Source organism: Opisthocomus hoazin, chromosome W (genome assembly GCF_030867145.1).
Source record: "Opisthocomus hoazin isolate bOpiHoa1 chromosome W, bOpiHoa1.hap1, whole genome shotgun sequence".
NCBI classification, from domain to species: domain Eukaryota; kingdom Metazoa; phylum Chordata; class Aves; order Opisthocomiformes; family Opisthocomidae; genus Opisthocomus; species Opisthocomus hoazin.
Window position 1 is genome coordinate 48,706,123 of NC_134453.1, and position 22,399 is coordinate 48,728,521.

General features: G+C 46.6%; 1 protein-coding gene across 1 annotated transcript in view; it reads left to right on the top strand.

Annotated features, from left to right (window-relative positions):
• LOC142365595 (microtubule-associated protein 1B-like) overlaps positions 1-22,399 on the top strand; it is a 64,776-nt gene that overhangs the window by 22,742 nt on the left and 19,635 nt on the right. The window contains exons 3-4 of the mRNA XM_075446507.1: positions 10,300-10,382; positions 15,126-15,266. Of these exons, the coding sequence (XP_075302622.1) occupies positions 10,300-10,382; positions 15,126-15,266 (224 nt within the window). The remainder of the gene's footprint in view (positions 1-10,299; positions 10,383-15,125; positions 15,267-22,399) is intronic.

Sequence of the window (22,399 nt, forward strand, 5' to 3'; positions counted from 1 at the left end):
TGAGCTGGGCTGTCAATCTCACCCCTGGCCTTGGCACGCCAAGCCTAGGCTCATCCCTAGTGAGCTGGGCAATATCCCCTTCCCCCTTCGAACCTAGTTTAAAGCCCTCTCAATGAGCCCCGCCAGCTCATGGCCAAGAATTCTTTTTCCCCTTTGAGATAGCTGAGTTCCACCTGTCGCCAGCAGGCCTGGTGCTGTGTACACCTCCCCATGATCAAAGAAGCCAAAATTTGACTGATGGCACCAGTCCCTGAGCCACCTGTTAACCAGGTGAGTTTTCCTGCCCCTTTCAGTGCTGTTCCCTGCCACTGATGGGATGGAGGAAAACACCACCTGCACCCTGATCCCTCAACCAGTCTCCCCAGTGCCCTGAAGTCCCTTTTGATGGCCTTGGGACTTCTCTCTGAGATCTCGTCCCCGCCAACCTGCATTACCAAGAGGGGGTAGTAATCAGAAGGCCGCACCAGACCAGGGAGTTTCTTAGCAACATCCCTAACTCGGGCCCCAGGGAGGCAGCAGACTTCCCTGTGGGATGGGTCCGGTCAGCAGATCGGGCCCTCTGTTCCCCTCAGAAGGGAATCACCTATGACAATGACCCTCCTTTTTTTCTTAGCCGAGGCAGTTGTAATATGTGGGGCTGTCTGACTCGTCCTGGGCAACCCCCTGGATGGAGCCTCACCTTCACCCACTTCCTCTGCAGCCGGTCCCTCACGTTCCAGAGCTCCATGTCTGTTGCTTAAGGGCAACTGGGCAGGTGAGGGAGGCCGGGAGGGGATTCGCTTGCCCCCCCGAGCAGGGACCCATTTCCATTCCCCCCCATCTCTTAGGTCCCCTCCTTCTGCTTGGTGGCAAGAGGGTAGGGGGTTCTCTGCTTTTCGTGGAGCCGCCTCCTGCTGCCTCTGCCTCAGGGAGGGCAGGGTGCTGCCCCACCAGTCGATCTCCCTCTCACACTCCCGGATGCTCCTCAACCTCTCCACTTCCTCCTTCAGCTCTGCCACCAGGCTGAGCAGGTCATTCACCTGCTCGCACCGAACACAGCCGTTGTCTCTGCTGTCCTCTGGTACGAGCGCCAGGCTCAGGCACTCCCTGCAGCCAGAGACCTGGACACCCGCGTTCTTGCGTGGGGCCTCCGTCTGGGTCCCCACGCTCCTTCTAGCAAGAGCTTTACCACGGGTGGTAACCAGGGCTAGAATATCTCCTGGAAGGGCGATGCGCACTACTTGAGTTGCCAGGAGGGGGGGCTGCACCCTGCCCGCTCGCCTTCCCCGCGCCAACTGCCGCGCCGCGCCGCTCCCCGGCTGCCGCGCCGCCTCTGTTTGCCGGCTCTGCTCGCCCGCGTTCCCTGGGAGCTGCTCTTATCCGTGAGGGGGTTTGGCCGCTGTCACACTCGGCTCCGCCCCCGCTGAGTCAGAGCTGCCGCTCCTCGGCACCTCCCGCTTTCCCGCTGGGGGGGGGGGGGGGGGGGGTTGCTGGGGTCTCCTCTCTCTCTCTCGGCGCTTTTTGCCGCCTCGCCGCTGCGGTTTTGCCACTGGAGAAAGGGTCCCTCGGCGCGAGCCTCTGCTCCAGAGCCCTTCACCTTCAGTAGCTCGCCACACGGGAGCAATGGTCACAAACCGAGTCCTCACAGCACCCGCCAATGTTGCTTCTTCCCGTGGCAGCAGCATCCACACTAGACTCGGCATATTTGCAGGAGCAAGCAAAAGGCTGGGGTTGGCAAGTTAATTCAAGTAGCACTGACAGAGCATTTCAGGCTTACCAGTCATCTCGCTGCCTTAATAGGACTGAGGTTTGCCAGGCTGTCACACCCCAATAATGAGAGTGATTAAATGTCCCACTCCATTAACGAGAGCGACTCGGATTCGCTGCTCCCCTCAATTGGATTAAGGTGAAATGACACCAGAGATCGTGTATCACTTTGTAATGTTTATTCACGATTATGATAAATAAATACTGTGGCATGATTATGATAAGCAAACTATGGTGGCACAATTATGATAAGCCTTGCTTTTATAGTTTCAAAGGAGAAGGAAAAGAGCATAGGGGAAACAGAAAAGAAAAGCTAGAGAGGAAAAGAGGAAGAGGGAGAAGTAAAAAGATATCACCAGTCCAGTCTTGGGTCCAGCGTTGATCCAGCCAGCAAAAGGGGGATGTCCAGGTCCTGGGGGGCACCTCCAGCAGGTCAGGTGGTCCTCTTTTTAAACCCCCTGTTTCCCACCCCTAGGCTGGCTTGTTCGCTTTCAATGCTAATTAGATGACCTGCACAGTTTGGGCTTCTATAGTCTTCCAGAAATGGGTCTGGGGGATGTCGAGCCTTCTAGAAATGAGTTGGTGGTCTCTTGGTGGTCTCGCTCCCCCCTTGTCAACTTCTTTCTTAACTGGATCAACTGATTTAGCCACATCCTCTATCTGTGGTCTTATCTCCAGGCCCCACCTTAGCAGAGCCCCCTTCTTCAGTTAACAACTGCATTGATATGGTAACAGCTGCATTCTTTTGAATGAGATGTTTGAGACATCTGCTGCCTGGACTCTTACACCACCCCGTGGCTCAAACAGTCGGCCCAATACCAATACTGGTTATCTTCTTCTATCTTTTTAATCTTTACATAGCGGACAGAGGGTGAAAAGAGAGTAGAGGCAGAAGAAAGTAAGCCGCTAATCATGCAGCGTACTATAGCAAGGCAAATCATTAAAAACAAAAATCCACACAAGAACATGATGCCAATATTTACAAGCCATTGTCCCCATCCCATGGGTCCCAAAGATCTCAATAGAGACACTATCCATGACCCCAGGCTCCATCCATCAAACCAATCCTTCAGGTGCATTGCTTGAAAAAGTTCTCCAGTCTGTTCCAATACTTCTTTCATATTATTCCATGCTTCCTCCACAGAGGTAGTTGCATTGTGTCACCAGGCGTACATCAATCACTTGTCCAGTGATTTAGCATTCCCCTTTTTATTAGGGTCAAGTGATAAAATTTAATGATAGATGTCAGTGTTTTCTAATTTAATTCCCACAAAAGATTTTTTTTCTTGTAAAAATCCTTCAGACATCAAGAACAATAGAGTGCCGTTTTGATTTTTGTCCTCTTCCCGCATATTTTTCATTATAAAAATCACTACCATGGACATCTGGTCACAACAAAATCTTGTTGCAAGACATGTTGCTGCATTAGACTTAATAAAATCGAGGATGAGCAGATACTTAGATTTCTTCCAAACAGGATAAATATTTGTTTCCAGAAGTCTTTAGATAGGATTTTGACCTACTTTCCAGAAACTAGAAATGGACAAAATCTAGCTACCCAACCACTTCTGTGCAACCTGGAAGTTTCTTCCTTTCTTCCTCTGACACATCACTAAAAATGTTCTGTCCAATGCGTAGAGATATGCTGTAAAAATCTGGTAGTGTCACTGAAAATCCGGGGATAAAACCTCGTAACACCAATGTAGTGTTAAAAGGCAGACATTCTTTATTGCAGTGCTGGATGCACGGGGCATAATTCCACCAAAAGTGCATACCTCATACCTTTTCCATGCGGTTTATATAGATCAAAAATATACGTTTGTTTTATTTATACATATTCATTATTATTCTCTTTGGTGATTGGTGAAAATTTGCTCGCTTCACATGTAAATTATTGCGCAGACTCAGTCGTCCTCTTCCATTGTTCTCTTTTGAGTAGGTGATATTACTTGGGTAGGTGGTCAATGGGTCGGTGGTCATGATCTCCCCCTGTCGGCATTACCTTTTACTTATTCAGCTCTTAATCTTGGCAGTCCTAGCTAGTTTTCTTAGTTCGCTACACAAAAACACACTTCATCATTCTCTTTTGACAGAAACACATTGTCTGCTATTTTGTTAGCATTAATGGTTACCCAGAGACTACAATACAGATTAAAAAAATACAATAATTGGTATCAATCCCCCACCCCCTTTTTGTTGTTTATTGCTAGGGTTAGCAGACTCTATCACTCTGGTTACAGTAGAGTTGATTTAAAGCAACCCCATATCTTCTACACAAGTCTCAGATTCTCTCACTTCATCTGTAGTTTAGTAAGTCGCAATCTCTTGCCAGTTTGTGAAATGCTGTTGCTGCTTTCTGCTCCCACACTGTGATAGTTCATTTCTGTTTGATAAAACTTCCCGTGGGAGACTTTCCTTCATTCCAGCTGAGCATCTGAGTATCAACCTAAGCAGTAAGCCTCTGTTGCTCTTACAAAATTGTCAACAGTTTTAATAAATGGGGGGATGGGGTGTTTGTTTCTCAAGCAGTTGACATAGGACCATATTACTGATACCAGCAAGTAGAGACCTTTCTGAAATTTTACATAGGATAGGAGCCCTCGTAGTGACTCACACTCTACCAGAGTTTGGTCCCCACCCTGTAAGATAAGCAGTAACACTTGTTGATGCTAAGGAGTCAAACGGGGAGGCAGTCACACATGAAGCTCTAAACAGGCACATGGTGCAGACCGCTATGCTTGCCTCTAGAAATCAATCTCAAGTTGCATGAAACCATGCAACCATTGGAGCTGGGCATCTGGCCCATGGGAGCACAGAATGTAAGTAACCACCATCAGTGCTGGTCAGCGAGAGTTGCAACACCACAGGTCAAATCCCTCCCAGCTACACATGACTTGGAGCATCTTTGGTGAAGTCCAAAGTCGATGCTTTGAGTCAGGTGGACACTACGCATCTTTGTCTAACTTTGCATGTGGATAATTACATTTCTTATCTATCTATGTTTAATGTGTTATTATCTAATCATGTATGAGGCTTAGTCTGGCCTGAAGCAAAGTGTGTGTTCTGTGTCACCAACTATTAAGCGAGAAATTTCTGTGGCAACTGAAGGGTGATAATTTCTTTTGTTTCCTTCCCAATGCTACAGACTAGATTCAGTAAACTCTGCCTAATGTCTTCATTTGAGGGAAACCTGCAGAATAACTAAAATATCAGATCACAGGGCATCTTCTGAAGGAGTCTGTGGTAACAGAACCATCTGGATGTTTTATTGAATATAATCTTATATATGCATTCCTGTTCGGCAAGGAAGCAGAGCTTTTACACTGAATTATAAAGGGTAATGCCAGAACTGAATGCTGCAGAGGGAGACTTGCCCTCCTCTCCTTTCATAATACACAGTCTGTCTCCTTTCAACTAAGTACAGCAAAAAGAGTATCTGTTAAGGAAATCAGGTTTCTTCTTATAAGATGCTCAGTAAATTTTCAGATGACACCAAGTTGGGCAGGAGTGTCGATCTGCTCGAGGGTAGGAAGGTGCTACAGAGGGACCTGGACAGGATGGTTCGACGGGCCAAGGCCAGTTGTATGAGATTAAACAAAGCCAAATGCCAGGTCCTGCACTTTGGTCACAACAACCCCATGCAACGCTACAGGCTTGGGGAAGAGTGCCTGGAAAGCTGCATGGAGGAAAAGGACCTGGGGGTGTTAGTCCACAGCCAGCTGAACATGAGCCGGCATTGTACCCAGGTAGCCAAGAAGGCCATCGGCATCCTGGCTTGTATCAGGAATAGTGTGTCCAGCAGGAGTAGGGTGGTGTTTGTTCCCTTGTACTTGACCCTGGTGAGGCTGCACCTGGAGTACTGTGTTTGGTTTTAGGCCCCTCACTACAAGAAGGACAATGAGTTGCTGGAGCGTGACCAGAGAAGGGCAACGAGGCTGGTGAAGGGTCTAAAGAACAAGTCTGATGAGGAGCGGCTGAGGGAACTGGGGTTATTTAGTCTGGAGAAGAGGAGGCTGAGGGAGGACCTTATGGCTCTCTACAAGTACCTCAAAGGAGGTTGTAGTGAGGTGGGTGTTGGTCTCTTCTCCCAAGTAGCACGTGATAGGACAAGAGGAAATGGCGTCAGGGGAGGTTTAGATAGGATATTAGGAAAAATTTCCTCACCAAAAGTGTTGTCAAGCATTGGAACAGGCTGCCCAGGGCAGTGGTGGAGTCACCATCCCTGGAGGTGTTCAAAAAAGGTGTAGATGTGACACTTCGGGACATGGTTTAGAAGGCATGGTAGTCTTGGGGTGACGGTTGGACTTGATGATCTTAGAGGTCTTTTCCAACCTTAATGATTCTATGATTCTGTGAAGATCCCCTCTCAGCCTTCTGTTCTTCAGGCTAAACAAGCCCAGCTCCCTCAGTCTTTCCTCGTAAGAGAGATGCTTCAGTCCCCTCATCATCCTCGCAGCCCTCTGTCCTGGGTTTGTCCAGGACAGGGTTAATTTTCACCAGAATCCAGGAAGGGGCACAGCCGGGCGGGCTGACCGAACCTGGCCAAACAGAGCAGGCTATTCCATACCATGTGCCGTCATGCCTGATTCCGGTTGGGAGGGGGAGCTGGGCGGCGGGAATTCACTCGCGGCTTGGGACCGTGCGGCAGCAGCGGTCGGTGAGAGCGGCTCTGTTCTGCGATTTGTGTTGTGTTTTCTCCTTATCTGTATCGTTGTTGTTACTGTTCCCTTTGTTTGCTGTTCTGTTAAACTGCCCTTATCCCGACCCAGCAGTTTCTGCCTGTTTCTTTCCATTCTCCTCCGCACCCCAGCGGGGGGAGGGGCAGCCACGTGGCGCTTTTGTTGCCGGCCGCAGCCAAACTATAACACCCTCCGCTGGACTCTCTCCAGTAGCTCCTCATCTTTCTTGAAGTGGGGAACCCAGAAATGGACACAGTACTCCAAATGCAGCTTCACTAGGGCAGTGTAGAGGGGAAGGAGAACGTCCCTCGACCTGCTGGCCACACTCCTCTTAATGCACCCCAGGATGCCATTGTCCTTCTTGGCATCCAGGGCACACTGCTGGCTCATGGTTAACCTGTCGTCCACCAGGACACCCAGGTCCCTGTCCCCAGAGCTGCTCTCCAGCAGGTCAGCCCCAAGCCTGTACTGATGCATGGGGTTGTTCCTTCCCAGGTGCAGGACCCTGCACTTGCCCTTGTTGAACTTCAGCAGATTCCTCTGCGCCCAACTCTCCAGCCAGTCCAGGTCTCGCTGAATGGCAGTACAGCCTTCTGGTGTATCAGCCACTCCTCCCAGTTTTGTGTCATCAACAGACTTGCTGAGGGTACACTCTGACCCTTCAGCCACGTCATTGATGAGGAAGTTAAACAAGACTGGGCCCAGTACTGACCCCTGGGGAACACCACTGGCTACAGGCCTCTAGACTGTGCACCGCTGATGACAACCCTCTGAGTTCTGTCATTCAGCCAGTTCTCAATCCACCTCACTGACCGCTCATCCAGCCCACACTTCCTGAGCTTCCCCGGGAGGATGTGATGGGAGACAGTGTCAAAAGCCTTGCTGAAGTCGAGGTAGACAACATCCACTGCTCTCCCCTCATCTACCCAGCCTCCTTTCTCCAGGCTTTCTCTCTTACCTCCGGGGCGTGGGATTCACAGAATCACAGAATCACAGAATAGTAGGGGTTGGAAGGGACCTCTGTGGGTCATCTAGTCCAACACTCCTGCTGAAGCAGGGTCACCTACAGCAGGCTGCACAGGACCTTGTCCAGGTGGGTCTTGAATATCTCCAGAGAAGGAGACTCCACAACCTCCCTGGGCAGCCTGTTCCAGTGCTCCGTCACCCTCAGAGGGAAGAAGTTCTTCCTCATGTTCAGATGGAACTTCCTGTGCCTCAGTTTGTGCCCATTGCCCCTTGTCCTGTCACTGGGCACCACTGAAAAGAGCTTGGCCCCATCCTCCTGACACCCACCCTGCAGATATTTATAAGCATTTATTAGGTCCCCTCGCAGCCTTCTCTTCTTCAGGCTGAACAAGCCCAGCTCCTTCAGCCTCTCCTCGTAGGGGAGATGTTCCAGTCCCCTCATCATCCTTGTAGCCCTCCGCTGGACTCTCTCCAGTAGCTCTTCATCTTTCTTGAAGTGGGGAGCCCAGAACTGGACAGAGTACTCCAGATGAGGCCTCACCAGGGCAGTGTAGAGGGGAAGGAGAACCTCCCTCGTCCTGCTGGCCACACTCTTCTTGATGCACCCCAGGATCCCATTGGCTTTCTTGGCAGCCAGGGCACACTGCTGGCTCATGGTTAACCTGTCGTCCACCAGGACACCCAGGTCCCTCTCCACAGAGCTGCTCTCCAGCAGGTCCGCCCCAAGCCTGTACTGATGCATGGGGTTGTTCCTCCCCAGGTGCAGGACCCTGCATTTGCCTTTGTTGAACCTCATCAGGTTCCTCTCTGCCCAACTTTCCAGCCTGTCCAGGTCACGCTGAATGGCAGCACAGCCTTCTGGTGTATCAGCCACTCCTCCCAGTTTGGTGTCATCAGCAAACTTGCTGAGGGTACATTCTAATTCTTCATCCAGGTCGTTGATGAAGAAGTTAAACAAGACTGGGCCCAGTACTGACCCCTGAGGGACACCACTAGTTACCAGCCTCCAACTAGACTCAGCGCCGCTGATGACAACCCTCTGAGTTCTGCCATTCAGCCAGTTCTCTATCCACTTCACCGACCACTCATCCAGCCCACACTTCCTGAGCTTCCCTAGGAGGATATCATGGGAGACTGTTTCGAAAGCCTTGCTGAAGTCTAGGCAGACAACATCCACGGCTCTCCCTTCGTCTACCCAGCCAGTCATGCCATCGTAGAAAGCTATTAGATTGGTCAGGCATGATTTCCCCTTGGTGAATCCATGCTGACTACTCCTGATAACCTTCTTTTATTCCACTTGCTTGATGATGGCCTCCAGGATAAGCTGCTCCATCACCTTTCCCGGGATGGAGGTGAGGCTGACCGGCCTGTAGTTCCCTGGGTCCTCCTTCTTGCCCTTTTTGAAGATTGGAGTGACATTGGCCTTTCTCCAGTCCTCGGGCACATCTCCTGTCCTCCAGGACCTCTCAAAGATGATGGAGAGTGGCTCAGCAATGACATCCGCCAGCTCCCTCAGCACTCGTGGGTGCATTCCATCGGGGCCCATGGATTTGTGGACGTCCAGATCGCTTAAGCGATCCTTCACACAGTCCTCCTCGACCAAGGGAAAGTCGTCCTCTTTGTAGGCTTCATCTCTTACCTCCAGGGCCTGGGATTCCTGAGGGCCAGTCTTAGCACTGAAGACTGAAGCAAAGAAGACATTCAGTAGCTCTGCCTTCTCCGCATCCTCCATCACCAGGACACCCGCCTCATTCAGCAGCGGCCCCACATTGTCCCTAGGCTTCCTTTTGCTGCTGATGTAGTTGAAGAAGCCCTTCTTGTTGTTTTTGACATCCCTTGCCAGCTTCAATTCCAGGTGGGCCTTGGCCTTCCTCGTTGCATCCCTGCATGCTCTGACCACATTCCTGTACTCTTCCCAAGTGGCCTGCCCATCTTTCCACATTCCATGGACCTTTCTCTTCTGCCTGATCTTCCTGATTCTTCCTGAGGGCCAGCCTTAGCAGTAAAGACAGAAGCAAAGGAGGTATTCAGTAACTCTGCTTTCTCTGTATCCTCTGTGGTGAAGATGAAGCAGGGCATCGTGGCAAGTGTTTGACCATCCCAGTAGGGAATTTCTCACAGTGTGCCAGTGCTAATCAATATTAGTAGAATGCTGAACAGGGAGTTTTGTCAGGGTGGGTCCCAGCTTTCACCTGGTTCATTTGGTGCAGCCATGGACCTGTGGTCTGCGTGGGGTGCTGCCTGGCTTGAGAGCGCTCCCACAGTTGTGATGGGGAGCACATGTATGCTGTGCAGGACAGTGCTGGGGGGGGGGGGGAGTGGGGATGTCCCTGGGCTCCTTTGCTTGTCTTACAGATTGTGCTTGTTAGCCACAATGGGCAGCACCGGCATACGACCCGAGTATTCACTTTGCTTTTGCAGGCAAAATTTGCAGCCCATGCTGACTTTCCTCCTGCTATGGCTAAGCCACAAATAGTTCCTGTAAAAGCTCATTTAAAACCACCTAGGCATGTTACAGGACTGTGTAACCTCAACTGTATCTGTGGTGTAGATATGTCCATGAAAATCCAGGGCCAGATGCTCAGCTGTTGACAGTTACTCCAGTCCCTGATCCACACCAGCTCAGTAAGACTAAGGTGAGTAACAGGGACTCCTCCTGCCGGGGGAAGGGACAGGACCCAGCGCTTGAATTTTCTGGAGTGGTGTTTCTGGCACATGGGACCACATGCCATGTTTATTTCTGAAGACATGAGCCAGCACAGTAGTTGCTGTGGCCCATGTGCGCTGCCCTGAGTAACCAGAGGGCTGTTGTACAGTGGAACGTATAACTAGCTCAGGGAAAGCACTGGTTTAAACCATGCTGTTTAAATTTAATGTCTTGTCTTTTTTTTTCTCTCTGTGCTTGCAGGTCAGAAGATTCTTCACCACAGAAGTGATGTCTTAGAAACTGTAGTCCTGATCAATCCCTCAGATGAAGCAGTTAGCACTGAGGTAAATCAGTCAGAAATACTTTGCTGGATGTGTCATAAAAGCTCCATTAAGTGGACAGGTTGAGAGGAGCTCCTAATTGTGGACGAAAGGATGTTAGGAGCAAATATCATTAAAAAAATCAGCCATCCCTTGATTTTCTTCCTCGTTTCCCAGATTCCTGATAAAGCATCAAAGGCATAGGATAGAAACACACCTCTTATCTCAGCACTCATTTCCTCATCACACACCAAATTCCCTTCTTGATGAAGTGAAGGCAGCTGTGGTGAAACTGCATCTGCTTTTCTTCTGCTTGCTCCTCCATTGTTTGGTAGCTCTGGATGCCTATTTTACATATGAAAAAGTGCCTGAAAGAAACCAGGTGCCCTGAGATAAATTTAGGTCTTCGAGAAGAATTGCTATCTATGTGGTGGTGACTCTAAGTTGGTCTACATGATCTGTCCTTCAAAAAGCACATGACATAGAATCATAGAATCATAGGTTGGAAAAGACCTCTAAGATCATCGAGTCCAACCATCCACCCAACACCACCATTCCTACTAAACCATATCCTGAAGTGCCACATCTACACATTTTTTAAACACCTCCAGGGATGGTGACTCCACCACCTCCTTGGACAGCCTATTCCAATGCCTGACCACTCTTTCAGTAAAGAAATTTTTCCTAATATCTTATCTAAACCTCCCCTGATGCAACTTGAGGCCATTGCCTTTCGTCCTATCAATGGACTCTGGAGAGTGCCCCAGAATAAGACTGTCAATTCCTCATGAACTCACCAGAGTAGAGTCAAAGAACTGAGCATGTAGCTCAAAGACAAAATTTACAAATTTAGCTAGTGAGATGGAAGGTTGGATTAAATAGGAATAATTACATTGCTAGCCAGTGCTGGGAAGCACTGGCATAGTACAAGTTCTTTTGGGAAATGAAGTGGCTTTGCTTGCAGCACTTTGTGAAAAATCTATTTTGTTACCAACCTTAAGTGATATTAAACACAAACAGGAGGAAACACAGCAAAACAAATGAAATTTCTGAAGTTTTAAAAGTTTAAAAAAGTAAGTAACCTTAGTTAATGGCACCTCATGTACTAAAAAAATTATGTGTGAAAATCTCTTACATTGCGTTAGAGGTACTTGGTAAGGAACAAGGATGTCAACTGGGTAGCAGCTCTTAGGGTAGTCTTTAATACACTCAGGCTTTCAGAGTGAAAAGCTATAAAGGATGGGGGAGGGGAAGAGCTGAAGGAATGGACAAAAGTAGGGAAGTGTTGCTTCTGTCACTGTTGCTTGTCATTCCTTTGATGGATGACCACATGGAAGAACATGGTCTGAGGCTGATTAATGCCTTCTGACCCCTGGCTTTACTCCTTTGGCTCTGGAAGATATTTGGCCAGGTTACTGTTAATTTCCTCTCGCTAGACTCTGAGAGGCAATCTTTTCTTTGCTTTCATCTTGCCAGACTGGTCATAGCCAGAAGTTACAAACTGGGATTTACCTTGGCTGGCTAAGCGAGACTGTCACTGAACAAAAGCCAGAATAAGATGATAAGAAAGAGGCAGAAGAATTAAACTGGAGGTTGGAATAGACATGCTTTGCACATTATGGCAAATAGAAAACTTAGTTCTACATATCAAGAGATTTTCAGGTTGCATCTGGGGAGACAGTGATACCATGGAGCTCTGACTTTCACCAGAAGAGGAAATTGAATGTCAGTTCAGGAAAATCAAAGGCAAAAGATATTAAAACAAATTCCTGCTAATCTGGCTGGTAATAGCCATACTGGTGGTAGTCTGAGCATAGTTCTGCCCAAAGCTCCTATCATGTTTTGTCAGCTGCCAAATACCTCCCAAAAGAGAGAAGCCCAAAGGGAGAGAGACCACAGTTGCCCAAAGAAAACAAGTTTCTGAAAACCCCATGAGCAGTTACTTCCTTCTTAAGAAGATCCCACTCTATTGCTCTAACACTCCTGCATCTGTACCGTAAGTCTTGAAAACTGCTGATTGGCTTACGCTCCTGTCTCAGTTCACACTCCGTCTATAACTCTGTTTTGACTGAAGCTAAGTCTTGCTGTTCACTTTCTTCAAACAATTTGGGACTTCAACCAAGGGTAAAGCTGAACAGAATCATCACCTTGCAATATTTCTGTAGTGGTCTTGAAATCAGCAGACAAAATTCTGGTAGTCCCTCAGGAAGACTTAGATATACCCAGACACAGAATTTATTTGTCTCAAAGTTCTTTCATGTGTATCATACATTATGCTCTGTAATCTGCAAGCATTTATTTACTTTTTTTTCCTGTCATAGTTTTCTAGCTCTTCAGAACCTATTTCACCATCAATTAATAAAATAGATTAAAGGAGAATTATGTGACAATTTCACATCAGTGATTCACAAGTCAGGAAATAATTTTGCTGTTGGAAAACCTTGTGAGTTTGTACATAAATTGACAGACTGCCCAGAACTGCTGCCAGCAATGAGAGAAAACATAGAAGAGGAAGCCAGTTCTTCTATGGTTTTAATACAACTAAACCAGACAAGATTTCAGCCACACATCAGCCAGCCAGCTGCACTTATCTATATTTTTGTCTGAAATAAAAATGAATACACTTGATCCAGCAATGATATTGCTGAATTTATAATAATTCAGTGCAATTAGTGACAGATCAGCATTAGTCCTGCATTGAATTAAAGGAACTTTCTGCTGCTGAAAGTCAATGCCACTTATTTAATAAAATAACAATGAAGATGTGGTAGAGTTGGGATCTTCTTTCAGATTGATACTCTTCAGTGGCTCTTTTCTACTTGTACTGAAAGCACGAGTTGTTCAGCAAAGATTTAGGTCAAGCCTCCTGGCTCAGCCTCCCTGGTGCGAGCGGGAATTGTTTAGAACAACTGATTGCTTAACAATCAATATAAAAATTTGAAAGAATGGCTTGCTAGGACAGTGGAGGTGACTACGTCATCTCCATGGAGATGGAGTTTGGATGCAATATTTACATGTGGAGTTGTTCCAGATGGACTCTGCTCATTTTGCTTAATATGTGGATAGCCTTATTCTCGAATCACTATTCAGGTTTAACTTACTTCTTCCTGAACAGAGGAATTAGTGCACATAAAATTCATACCTTACCTTAATTTGAATTGATTTTTCAGTGTTGGAGAAGACTTTTGAAATATTTGCTGTATTGGGTCTGTCTAGGATTAAGTTAACTTTCCCCATAGCAGCCCTGGTAGTGCTGTGCTGGTAGCTAGAAAGGTGTTGATAACACACTAATGTGTTGGATTCTGCTGAGCAGTGCTCCCACAGCATCAAGGTTGTCCCTCCAACTCTCCGTCCCCAAAGCCAAGTAGGCTGGGGGTGGGCAAGAGGTTGGGAGGGGACAGAGCCAGGACAGCTGACCCAAACTGACCAAAGGAATATTCCATACCATATGCTATGCTCGGCAATAAAAGCAAAGAGAAAGGGGGGGATTCATTATTAAGGTGTTTGTCTTCTGAAGCAACTGCTATGCATACTGAGGCCCTACTTCCCAGGAAGTGGCTGGACATCACCTGTTGATGGGAAGTAGAGCATTAATCTTTTTGTTTTTTCCTTTGCTTCCATGCACGGCCTTTGCTTTTCTTTATTAAATTGCCTTTATGTCAATCCATGAGTTTTTCATCTTGTTTTCTCCCCCTCATCCTGCTGAGGAGGGGGAGTGATAGAGCAGCTTGGTGAGCACCTGGTGGACAGCCAAGGTCAACTCACCACATTTGCAAAAAGTTTACTCAACAGTACAGAATCTTACAAAGGTTTTGTTTAGTTTTGTTCTTCAATTTAAGTTTAATTCAGCCAACAGAAGTATACTGAATATATAGATTTTTCTTAGCATGCAAGTAAATCTCCCCCTGGGCGGAAACAGGAATTGTTTTTAGCTGTAGTGAGGGTCAAGTAAAGTAACAAGGATCTAGTTTAAAATAGTTAATGGTTATTTCAAAATGCAGAAGTTTATTTTTCAGTAGCAAGCTCCTTTGAGCCATCCAGTATCTACATAATTTATTACTGTGTATTGAAAAAGGTCTTGGGCTGGCACACTTAAAAAAGTTATAGTGTCTATCGTTAGTGACATCGTGAGATATAAATGGTGCATGTTACTGTCACTGAGTGCTTGATTATGATTATGGTGAAACAGAAACATCCTTTAACTTTGTAGATGATTCAACAGAATGACAGTCTAAATATGCCACTGTTATGTGTGATTTGTGGCTGTTACATTTTAGTGATGTTTTTGCAACTGAATGGCAAGTGATGCTGTACACTGGGAAAAGAAGATTGGCCTTCCAAAAACACTGACACATGTAGTTGACCCTCATTAGTATGTGGGACACAGTTGGCTAAGGCTGTCCTGATACAGTGCTACAAAAATTCAACAAGAGTTACGCAAAGAATGTATTTGTTCATTGAAAATATTATTTTTTCATTCAAATTTTGTTCTCTTCTGCTCCTTGCTCTTTTTTCCCCCCGTGTCATTAGTTTGGTTTATTCATCAGACTTTCTCTTTAATCACTTCTTGTGCCTCCTTTTTTCCCTTTTGATCCTTTCTTGCTGTCTTTTGTAAACAGTATTATCACTTGAAAATGTTTTGACAGTCCTGGGAGACACTGGTGCAAAAATTGTTTTAAATTAGACGAGGTAAACTGTATGTTCTCAGAGAAATGTACAAACATGTGGTAACTCCCATTACTGATGTGTTTCTCTCCTTCACTCTAGGTGCGTTTAATGATCACAGATGCTGCAAGACACAAGCTTCTTGTACTAACTGGACAGTGCTTTGAAAACACAGGAGAACTCGTTCTTCAGTCAGGGATCTTCTCATTCCAGAACTTCATTGAGATCTTCACAGATCAAGAGGTGTGTTCAGAAAAGTGTCTTCCATGCATTGTCATGTGATGGCACAAGTTTTTGGAAGGCTAAAAATGGCCCTCTGTGTTGTTAGAGTTATCATTGGCTAACTAATGCTGATGCTCTTTACTCTTCATTATAGGCTTTCTTTCAAGATACTAATTTTATGTAAATTGCTTAACACAGGAATTACATTTTAATTTGGGGAATTAAATTGTAACTTCAGGAAACAGAAAACCAAGGAACATTTTGACAATAGAAGGGGATAGTCTTGTGTTTAAAATGTACAGCTTGTTTATCTAAGATCCACATACAAAGTAGTCAAATTGAATTTGACACCAGGTTCTTGCCTGGTGGCAGCTAAGTAATAGGTGACATTAAATAAGACAGAGGCTATCTGTTGGAATGGTGTAGTTTTTTGCACCATCTACCTAGAATGGTTTCGGTTGGAAGGGACCTTTAAAGGCCATCTAGTCCAACCCCCCTGCAATGAGCAGGGACATCTACCAGTAGATCAGGTTGCTCAGAGCCCTGTTCAAGCTGACCTTGAATGTTTCCAGGGACGGAGCATGTACCACATCTCTAGGCAACCTGTGCCAGTGTTTCATCATCCTCATGGTAAAAAATTTGTTCCTTATATCCAGTCTAAACCTACACTCTTTTACTTTCAAACAGTTGCCCCTATCGCAACAGGCCCTGCTAAAAAGCATGTCCTGATCTTTCTTATAAGCCTCCTTTAAGTACTGAAAGGCTGCAATAAGGTCTCCCTGCAGCCTTCTCTTCTCCAGGCTGAACAAGCCCAACTCTCTCAGCCTGTCCTCATAGGAGAGGTGTTCCATCCCCCTGATCATTTTTGTCACCCTCATCTGGACCCACTCCAACAGGTCCATGTCCTTCTTGTGCTGAGGCCTCCAGAGCTGGATGCAGGACTCCAGGTGGGGTCTCACCAGAGCAGAGTAGAGGGGCAGAATCCCCTCCCTCGACCTGCTGGCCACGCTTCTCTTGATGCAGCCCAGGATATGGTTGGCCTTCTGGGCTGCGAGCCCACATTGGTGGCTCGTGTCCAGCTTTTCATCCACCAGTACCCCCAAGTCCTTCTCGGCAGGACTGCTCTCAATCCCTTCATCCCCCAGCCTGTATTAATATCAGGGGTTGCCCTGATCCGGATGAAGGACCTTGCACTTGGCCTTGTTGAACCCCATGAGGTTCACACAGGCCCACTTCTCCAGCTCGTCCAGGTCCCTCTGGATGGCATCCCATCCTTCTGGTGTGTCAACTGCACCACTCAGCTTGGTGTCATCTGCAAACTTGCTGAGGGTGCACTTGATCTCTCTGTCATTGATGAAAATATTAAACAGCACTGGTCCCAGTACAGACCCCTGAGGGACACCATTGGTCACTGGTCTCCATTTGGACATTGAGCCAGTAACCACTACCCTCTGTCTGTGACCATCCAGCCAATTCCTCATCCACCAAACAGTCTACCCATCAAATCCATATCTCTCCAACTTAGAGAGAAGGATGTTGTGTGGGGTGTCTTGTTAAAAGGGGTGAAGGAGTCTGATAAGCGGCATAAGGAGAGCCCTCCCGTTGAGTCATGAGGTTCAGAGCAGACCCCCTTGCATTCTAAACTCTCTCAGAGAGAAGTCTAGGTGTGGTTGGATCCACTCCTAGTCCTGGACTTGGTCAACAGTTTATGTCTAAAGGGCTAAGTGTGTAACCTCTTCTCAGATTCAACTTGCCTGTCAGAGCCTCTCCAAGGACTTTCACTGAAACAGTTTCGCAAAGTTGAAACAACAGGTAATTTATTCAAGCGACAAGTATCACAGATTTGGGATTACCATTGATAAATGCACTGTCTACAAAAGTTGAGCTCAAAGTAACAGCTTAGCGCTTTAGTTAACAATGTATTCCTGGGGATACGTCTGACAAAGTCAGAGGCGTGACTCTTACCAAAAAGGCGTCCCTTCTTGGGGGGGGAAGAGAGGTTCAGGCTCGTCGACCTGTCCGTCAGGTAAAGTTGCTTGGCTCCTCCTCCCAAAGAGAGTTTTTCAAGTGCCAATTTTCATACGTTTGAAAGTCTTTTGGCGAGGTGGGACTAATTCAATTATTGTGTATCGATTGGCTCTTGGCATGGAATGTCGTGTCGTCACAAGCAGGACTCAGCAGTTTGACATGCCTATGGAGCAGGCATCTTGGTATGTGCTCAGGGAGCCATCTGTTTTTTTATCTGAAGCAACCTCTGGCTGCAGGCCTCTGCGATGCCCCACAGATCACTGGGTTTACAGTGATGGGCTACCCCCCCTTACTTTTGTCTGATAAGATAAGCACAAGTTAATTGCTCCCTTTGTTAACTGTTCGGCTCTTGATGCCTGAGTCGGAGAATATCTTTTGTGTTGCATTCACAAGTCCAACAAGGCCATCGACCCATATGGGGGACTTTGTCAAAGGCTTTACAGAAGTCCAGTTAGATGACATCCGTTGCTTTTCCCTTGTCCACTGATGCAGTCATGCCATCATAGAAAGCCACTAGGTTGGTCAGGCAGGACTTGTCCTTGGTGAAGCCATGTTGGCTGTCTCGAATCACCTCCCTGCCCTCCATGTCTGTTAGCATAACTTCTAGGAGGATCTGCTCCATGATCTTCCCAGGTACAGAGGTGAGGATGACAGGTCAGTAGTTCCCAGGGCCCTCCTTTCTGCACAATGTTCCCCTTCTTCCAGTCACCAGGGACTTCCCCTGACTGCCATGACCTTTCAAATATCATGGGGAGTGGCTTGGCAATGACATCAGCCAATTCCCTCAGGACTCTGGGACTATGGACTCAGGTCCCATGGACTTATGTATGTTCAGGTTCCTCAGGTGTTCATGGACCTGATCTTCCCTTACAGTGGGAGGGGCTTTACCCCCCTGATCCCCATCTTGTCGTCCATCGCCTCTGGAGGGGTGAGGAGAGAGGTTTGCAGTGAAGACTGAGACAAAATTTGTTGAGTACCTCAGCCTTCTCCTCGGCTGTTGATACTAGATCTTGTGTTTTATCTGAGCAGCCAACTTCTTGTTTGCCTTCACCAGCTGTAACACCTTTAAAACTTGAGGACTCCTCAACAGATATATCTCAGTTCTGGAAAAGATGATCAGGTTTACAGATACATTTCTTTGCTCCCAGATTGTGTTTGAATCCAGAGAAGAGAATGAGCAGTTACATCTCTGTGTTATCAAATAGCATAAGCAATGGAACTGTTGATATCCTTTGTGTCACCATTTGAAATTGAAATCCATTAAAGCCTTTTCTAGGGCATTCCTGAACTTGCTATTCGTAACAGTTATGATCTATGTCTGGAATAATTTTTCTCCAACATTTCATTGGCCTGCACTACCAGTGACTTAACACCATCTGTATTATGTGTGCCAACTTTTAGGAGCAAAGAAAGTCAGAATTTAGGAGTATGAAACAGCAATCCAAATATGATATAATATAAACTGGATAGGACTAACCCCAAACCTTGGCTCAGTATATTCAGTAACCCAGTATATTACCATATGATTTTTTACCTAGCCAGAAAATTTGCCTTACACGAGAAATGATCTGTACTCGAATTATCTCCTTATGTATGCAACAGACTTGGATTTATTCTTCCAGAGGAAGTGATCTTTTACTGCTTTTGTCTCTCCCTAATAACGTGTTTTCAACCCTGACCAGAGACACTGCATAAAGTAGTATGCTCAGGATCCTGAATCTATTTCAGAGCTGTGGTCTGTGCTGCTCCTCTTTTCTTATTTCTGTGGTAAACAACAGGAATGGTTCTCCTATTTTCCTTATCTTTCATCCTTTTCTGCCTTTATTCCTTTTATTTTTATCTGCTTTGTTTTTTTCTTTGCTTTTTTCAGAAAAAGCCATGTCTGACATAGGGGCGAGATGAATTTATGCTCCTATCAAATGGTTTGAATACAAAGTAAGGCCAAGAAAGAAAGATAGAAAATATGTATTTTCTGCTTTATTTAGGTATTGGCTGGATTATTTTTGTTTATATAACAATCACTGCTTTGTTTCTGGTAAATGCTGAAAATAAATTATGTAACACAAAGAAAGGAAGCAAGACATACACACGCAGAGGCCCACAGAGATCGACTGCAATCAAACATCATTATTTTTTTATATATCCATTTCTTCTGCTGATTTGCCTTGTGGCCCAAGACATTTAAATTATTTAGCTGTAGCTTAATCTATATCATCTTTATGAAAACTGTTCCTATAGCTTGAACTAACAATTGAGTCTCTGCAAAGAAGGTTGTGGTATTTTGCGTGATATTCTGTGAGCATATTTTGCGCTGACATTTTATATCTGAATTACTTCTTTAAAGTTTACATAATTTGGTGGTCTCTTTGTTAAGAGCAAATAGAACAGAAATAGGCTACATTTAACTTAATTTCCTGTAAAAAAAAGTCAAATTAAAGTATCTGTGGAACTGGGAGAAGGTATTAAATATATCATACTTTTTCATGTTTGTGTGGTAATCTGGAACCACCAAAATAGTTTTTTAGTTCAGACTGAAACAGAATAGTAACTCTTCATACTGTGGCATACAACTTTTTGTTTGCTGTGCCTTTATTTCAGTAGCTGGTTTTGGTATTAGCATGTCATCAAACACTGTCAAAATTAATGGAGTTATTCTAGATTTTTATTATATAAGATGTATTTTTATATATATTTGTCATGGTTCAACTCCAGCTGGCAACTAAGCATCACACAGCCACTCACTCACTTCCCCCTGGTGGGATAAGGAAGAGAATCGGAACGGTAAAAGTGAGAAAACTCGTGGGTTGAGCTAAAGATAGTTTAATAGGTAAAGCAAAAGCCACACATGCAAGCAAAGCAAAACGAGCAATTCATTCACTAGTTCCCATCGGCAGGCAGGTGTTCAGCCATCTCCAGGAAAGCAGGGCTCCATCATGCATAGCGGTGACTTGGGAAGACAAACACCATCACTCCAAATCACAGAATCACAGAATCACAGAATCACAGAATAGTAGGGGTTGGAAGGGACCTCTGTGGGTCATCTAGTCCAACCCCCCTGCAGAAGCAGGGTCACCTACAGTAGGCTGCACAGGACCTTGTCCAGGTGGGTCTTGAATATCTCCAGAGAAGGAGACTCCACAACCTCCCTGGGCAGCCTGTTCCAGGGCTCCGTCACCCTCAGAGGGAAGAAGTTCTTCCTCATGTTTAGACGGAACTTCCTGTGCTTCAGTTTGTGCCCATTGCCCCTTGTCCTGTCACTGGGCACCACTGAAAAGAGCTTGGCCCCATCCTCCTGACACCCAACCTTCAGATATTTGTAGGCATTTATAAGGTCCCCTCGCAGCCTTCTCTTCTTCAGGCTGAACAAGCCCAGTTCCCTCAACCTCTCCTCGTAGGGGAGATGTTCCAGTCCCCTCATCATCCTTGTAGCCCTCCGCTGGACTCTCTCCAGTAGCTCTTCATCTTTCTTGAAGTGGGGAGCCCAGAACTGGACAGAGTACTCCAGATGAGGCCTCACCAGGGCAGTGTAGAGGGGAAGGAGAACCTCCCTCGTCCTGCTGGCCACACTCTTCTTGATGCACCCCAGGATCCCATTGGCTTTCTTGGCAGCCAGGGCACACTGCTGGCTCATGGTTAACCTGTCGTCCACTAGGACACCCAGGTCCCTCTCCACAGAGCTGCTCTCCAGCAGGTCCACCCCAAGCCTGTACTGGTGCATGGGGTTGTTCCTCCCCAGGTGCAGGACCCTGCACTTGCCCTTGTTGAACCTCATCAGGTTCCTCTCTGCCCAGCTTTCCAGCCTATCCAGGTCACGCTGAATGGCAGCACAGCCTTCTGGGGTATCTACCACACCTCCCAGTTTGGTGTCGTCAGCAAACTTGCTGAGGGTACATTCTAACTCTTCATCCAGGTCGTTGATGAAGAAGTTAAACAAGACTGGGCCCAGTACTGACCCCTGGGGGACACCACTTGTCACCAGCCTCCAACTAGACTCAGAGCTGCTGATGACAACCCTCTGAGTTCTGCCATTCAGCCAGTTCTCTATCCACTTCACCGACCACTCATCCAGCCACACTTCCTCCTCCTTCCCCCAGCTTTTATTGCTGAGCATGGCGTCATATGGTGTGGAATATCCCTTGGGTCAGTTGGGGTCAGCTGTTCCAGATGTGTCCCCTACCAACTTCTTGAGCACCCCCAGCCTATTTGTTGTAGGAGCAATGTGAGAAGCAGAAAAGGCCTTGACTCTATGTAAGCCCTGCTCAGCAATAGCTAAAACATCCCTGTTATCAACTTTGTTTTCAGCACAAATCCAAAGCATAGTCTAATACAAGCTACTACAAAGAAATTCAACTCTACCCTAGCCAAAACCAGCACAACAGAACATATATAAATATATGTACCTCACAATCTCACAAATATGAAACTTGCAACTGTTTGGATTTTTAATGTAATAAATCATTTCTTAGCGTTCTGAAAAACTGTCCTGCAGCCTGAGAATCAGGAGTCAGTCTGCAGAAAGAACTGTATTAATGATGGTGTCATGGAATACATCTTGTGTGAGGAGGAGGGTAAGGAAGGCAGCTGCCCTGGGAGGATGCTGGCCTCCTCTGGGCTGCAGTTATTCTCTGCCTGTTAAGAGGATGTGCTGTTTCCCTTAGATATTTGGCTAGCTCTTCTGGATGGAGCAGCAGGGAGACTCATGAACCAACGAGAGAGATAGTGGTAGCTCTGGCGGCATTAGCCTCATAGTCTTCATCCTCTCTAAATATAAAAGCTTGTACTGTCCTCCTATAAAGGGTGGAGGAGAGAAGAGGGAATGTTGGGGTACTTTCCTCCTTTGGGCAACAAGGAAGGGACCTGGTATCAGAGGGCAGCAGGCAGAACTGTGTGCGCTGTGACCAGGTGGATGATCTGCTCATCTTCGTGGCAGAGCTCAAAGAGGAAGTAGAAAGGTTAAGGAGCATCAAGGAGTGCGAAAGGGAAATAGACTGGTGGGGCCATGCCCTGCCATCCCCGAAACAAGTGCAGAGGATGGATGCTCCACAAGAAGCAGAAGATCCCCTGCCCTCTCACCACCAGGCAGAAGGAGAGGACCTGAGAGACAGGGGGGAATAGAAATGGGTCCC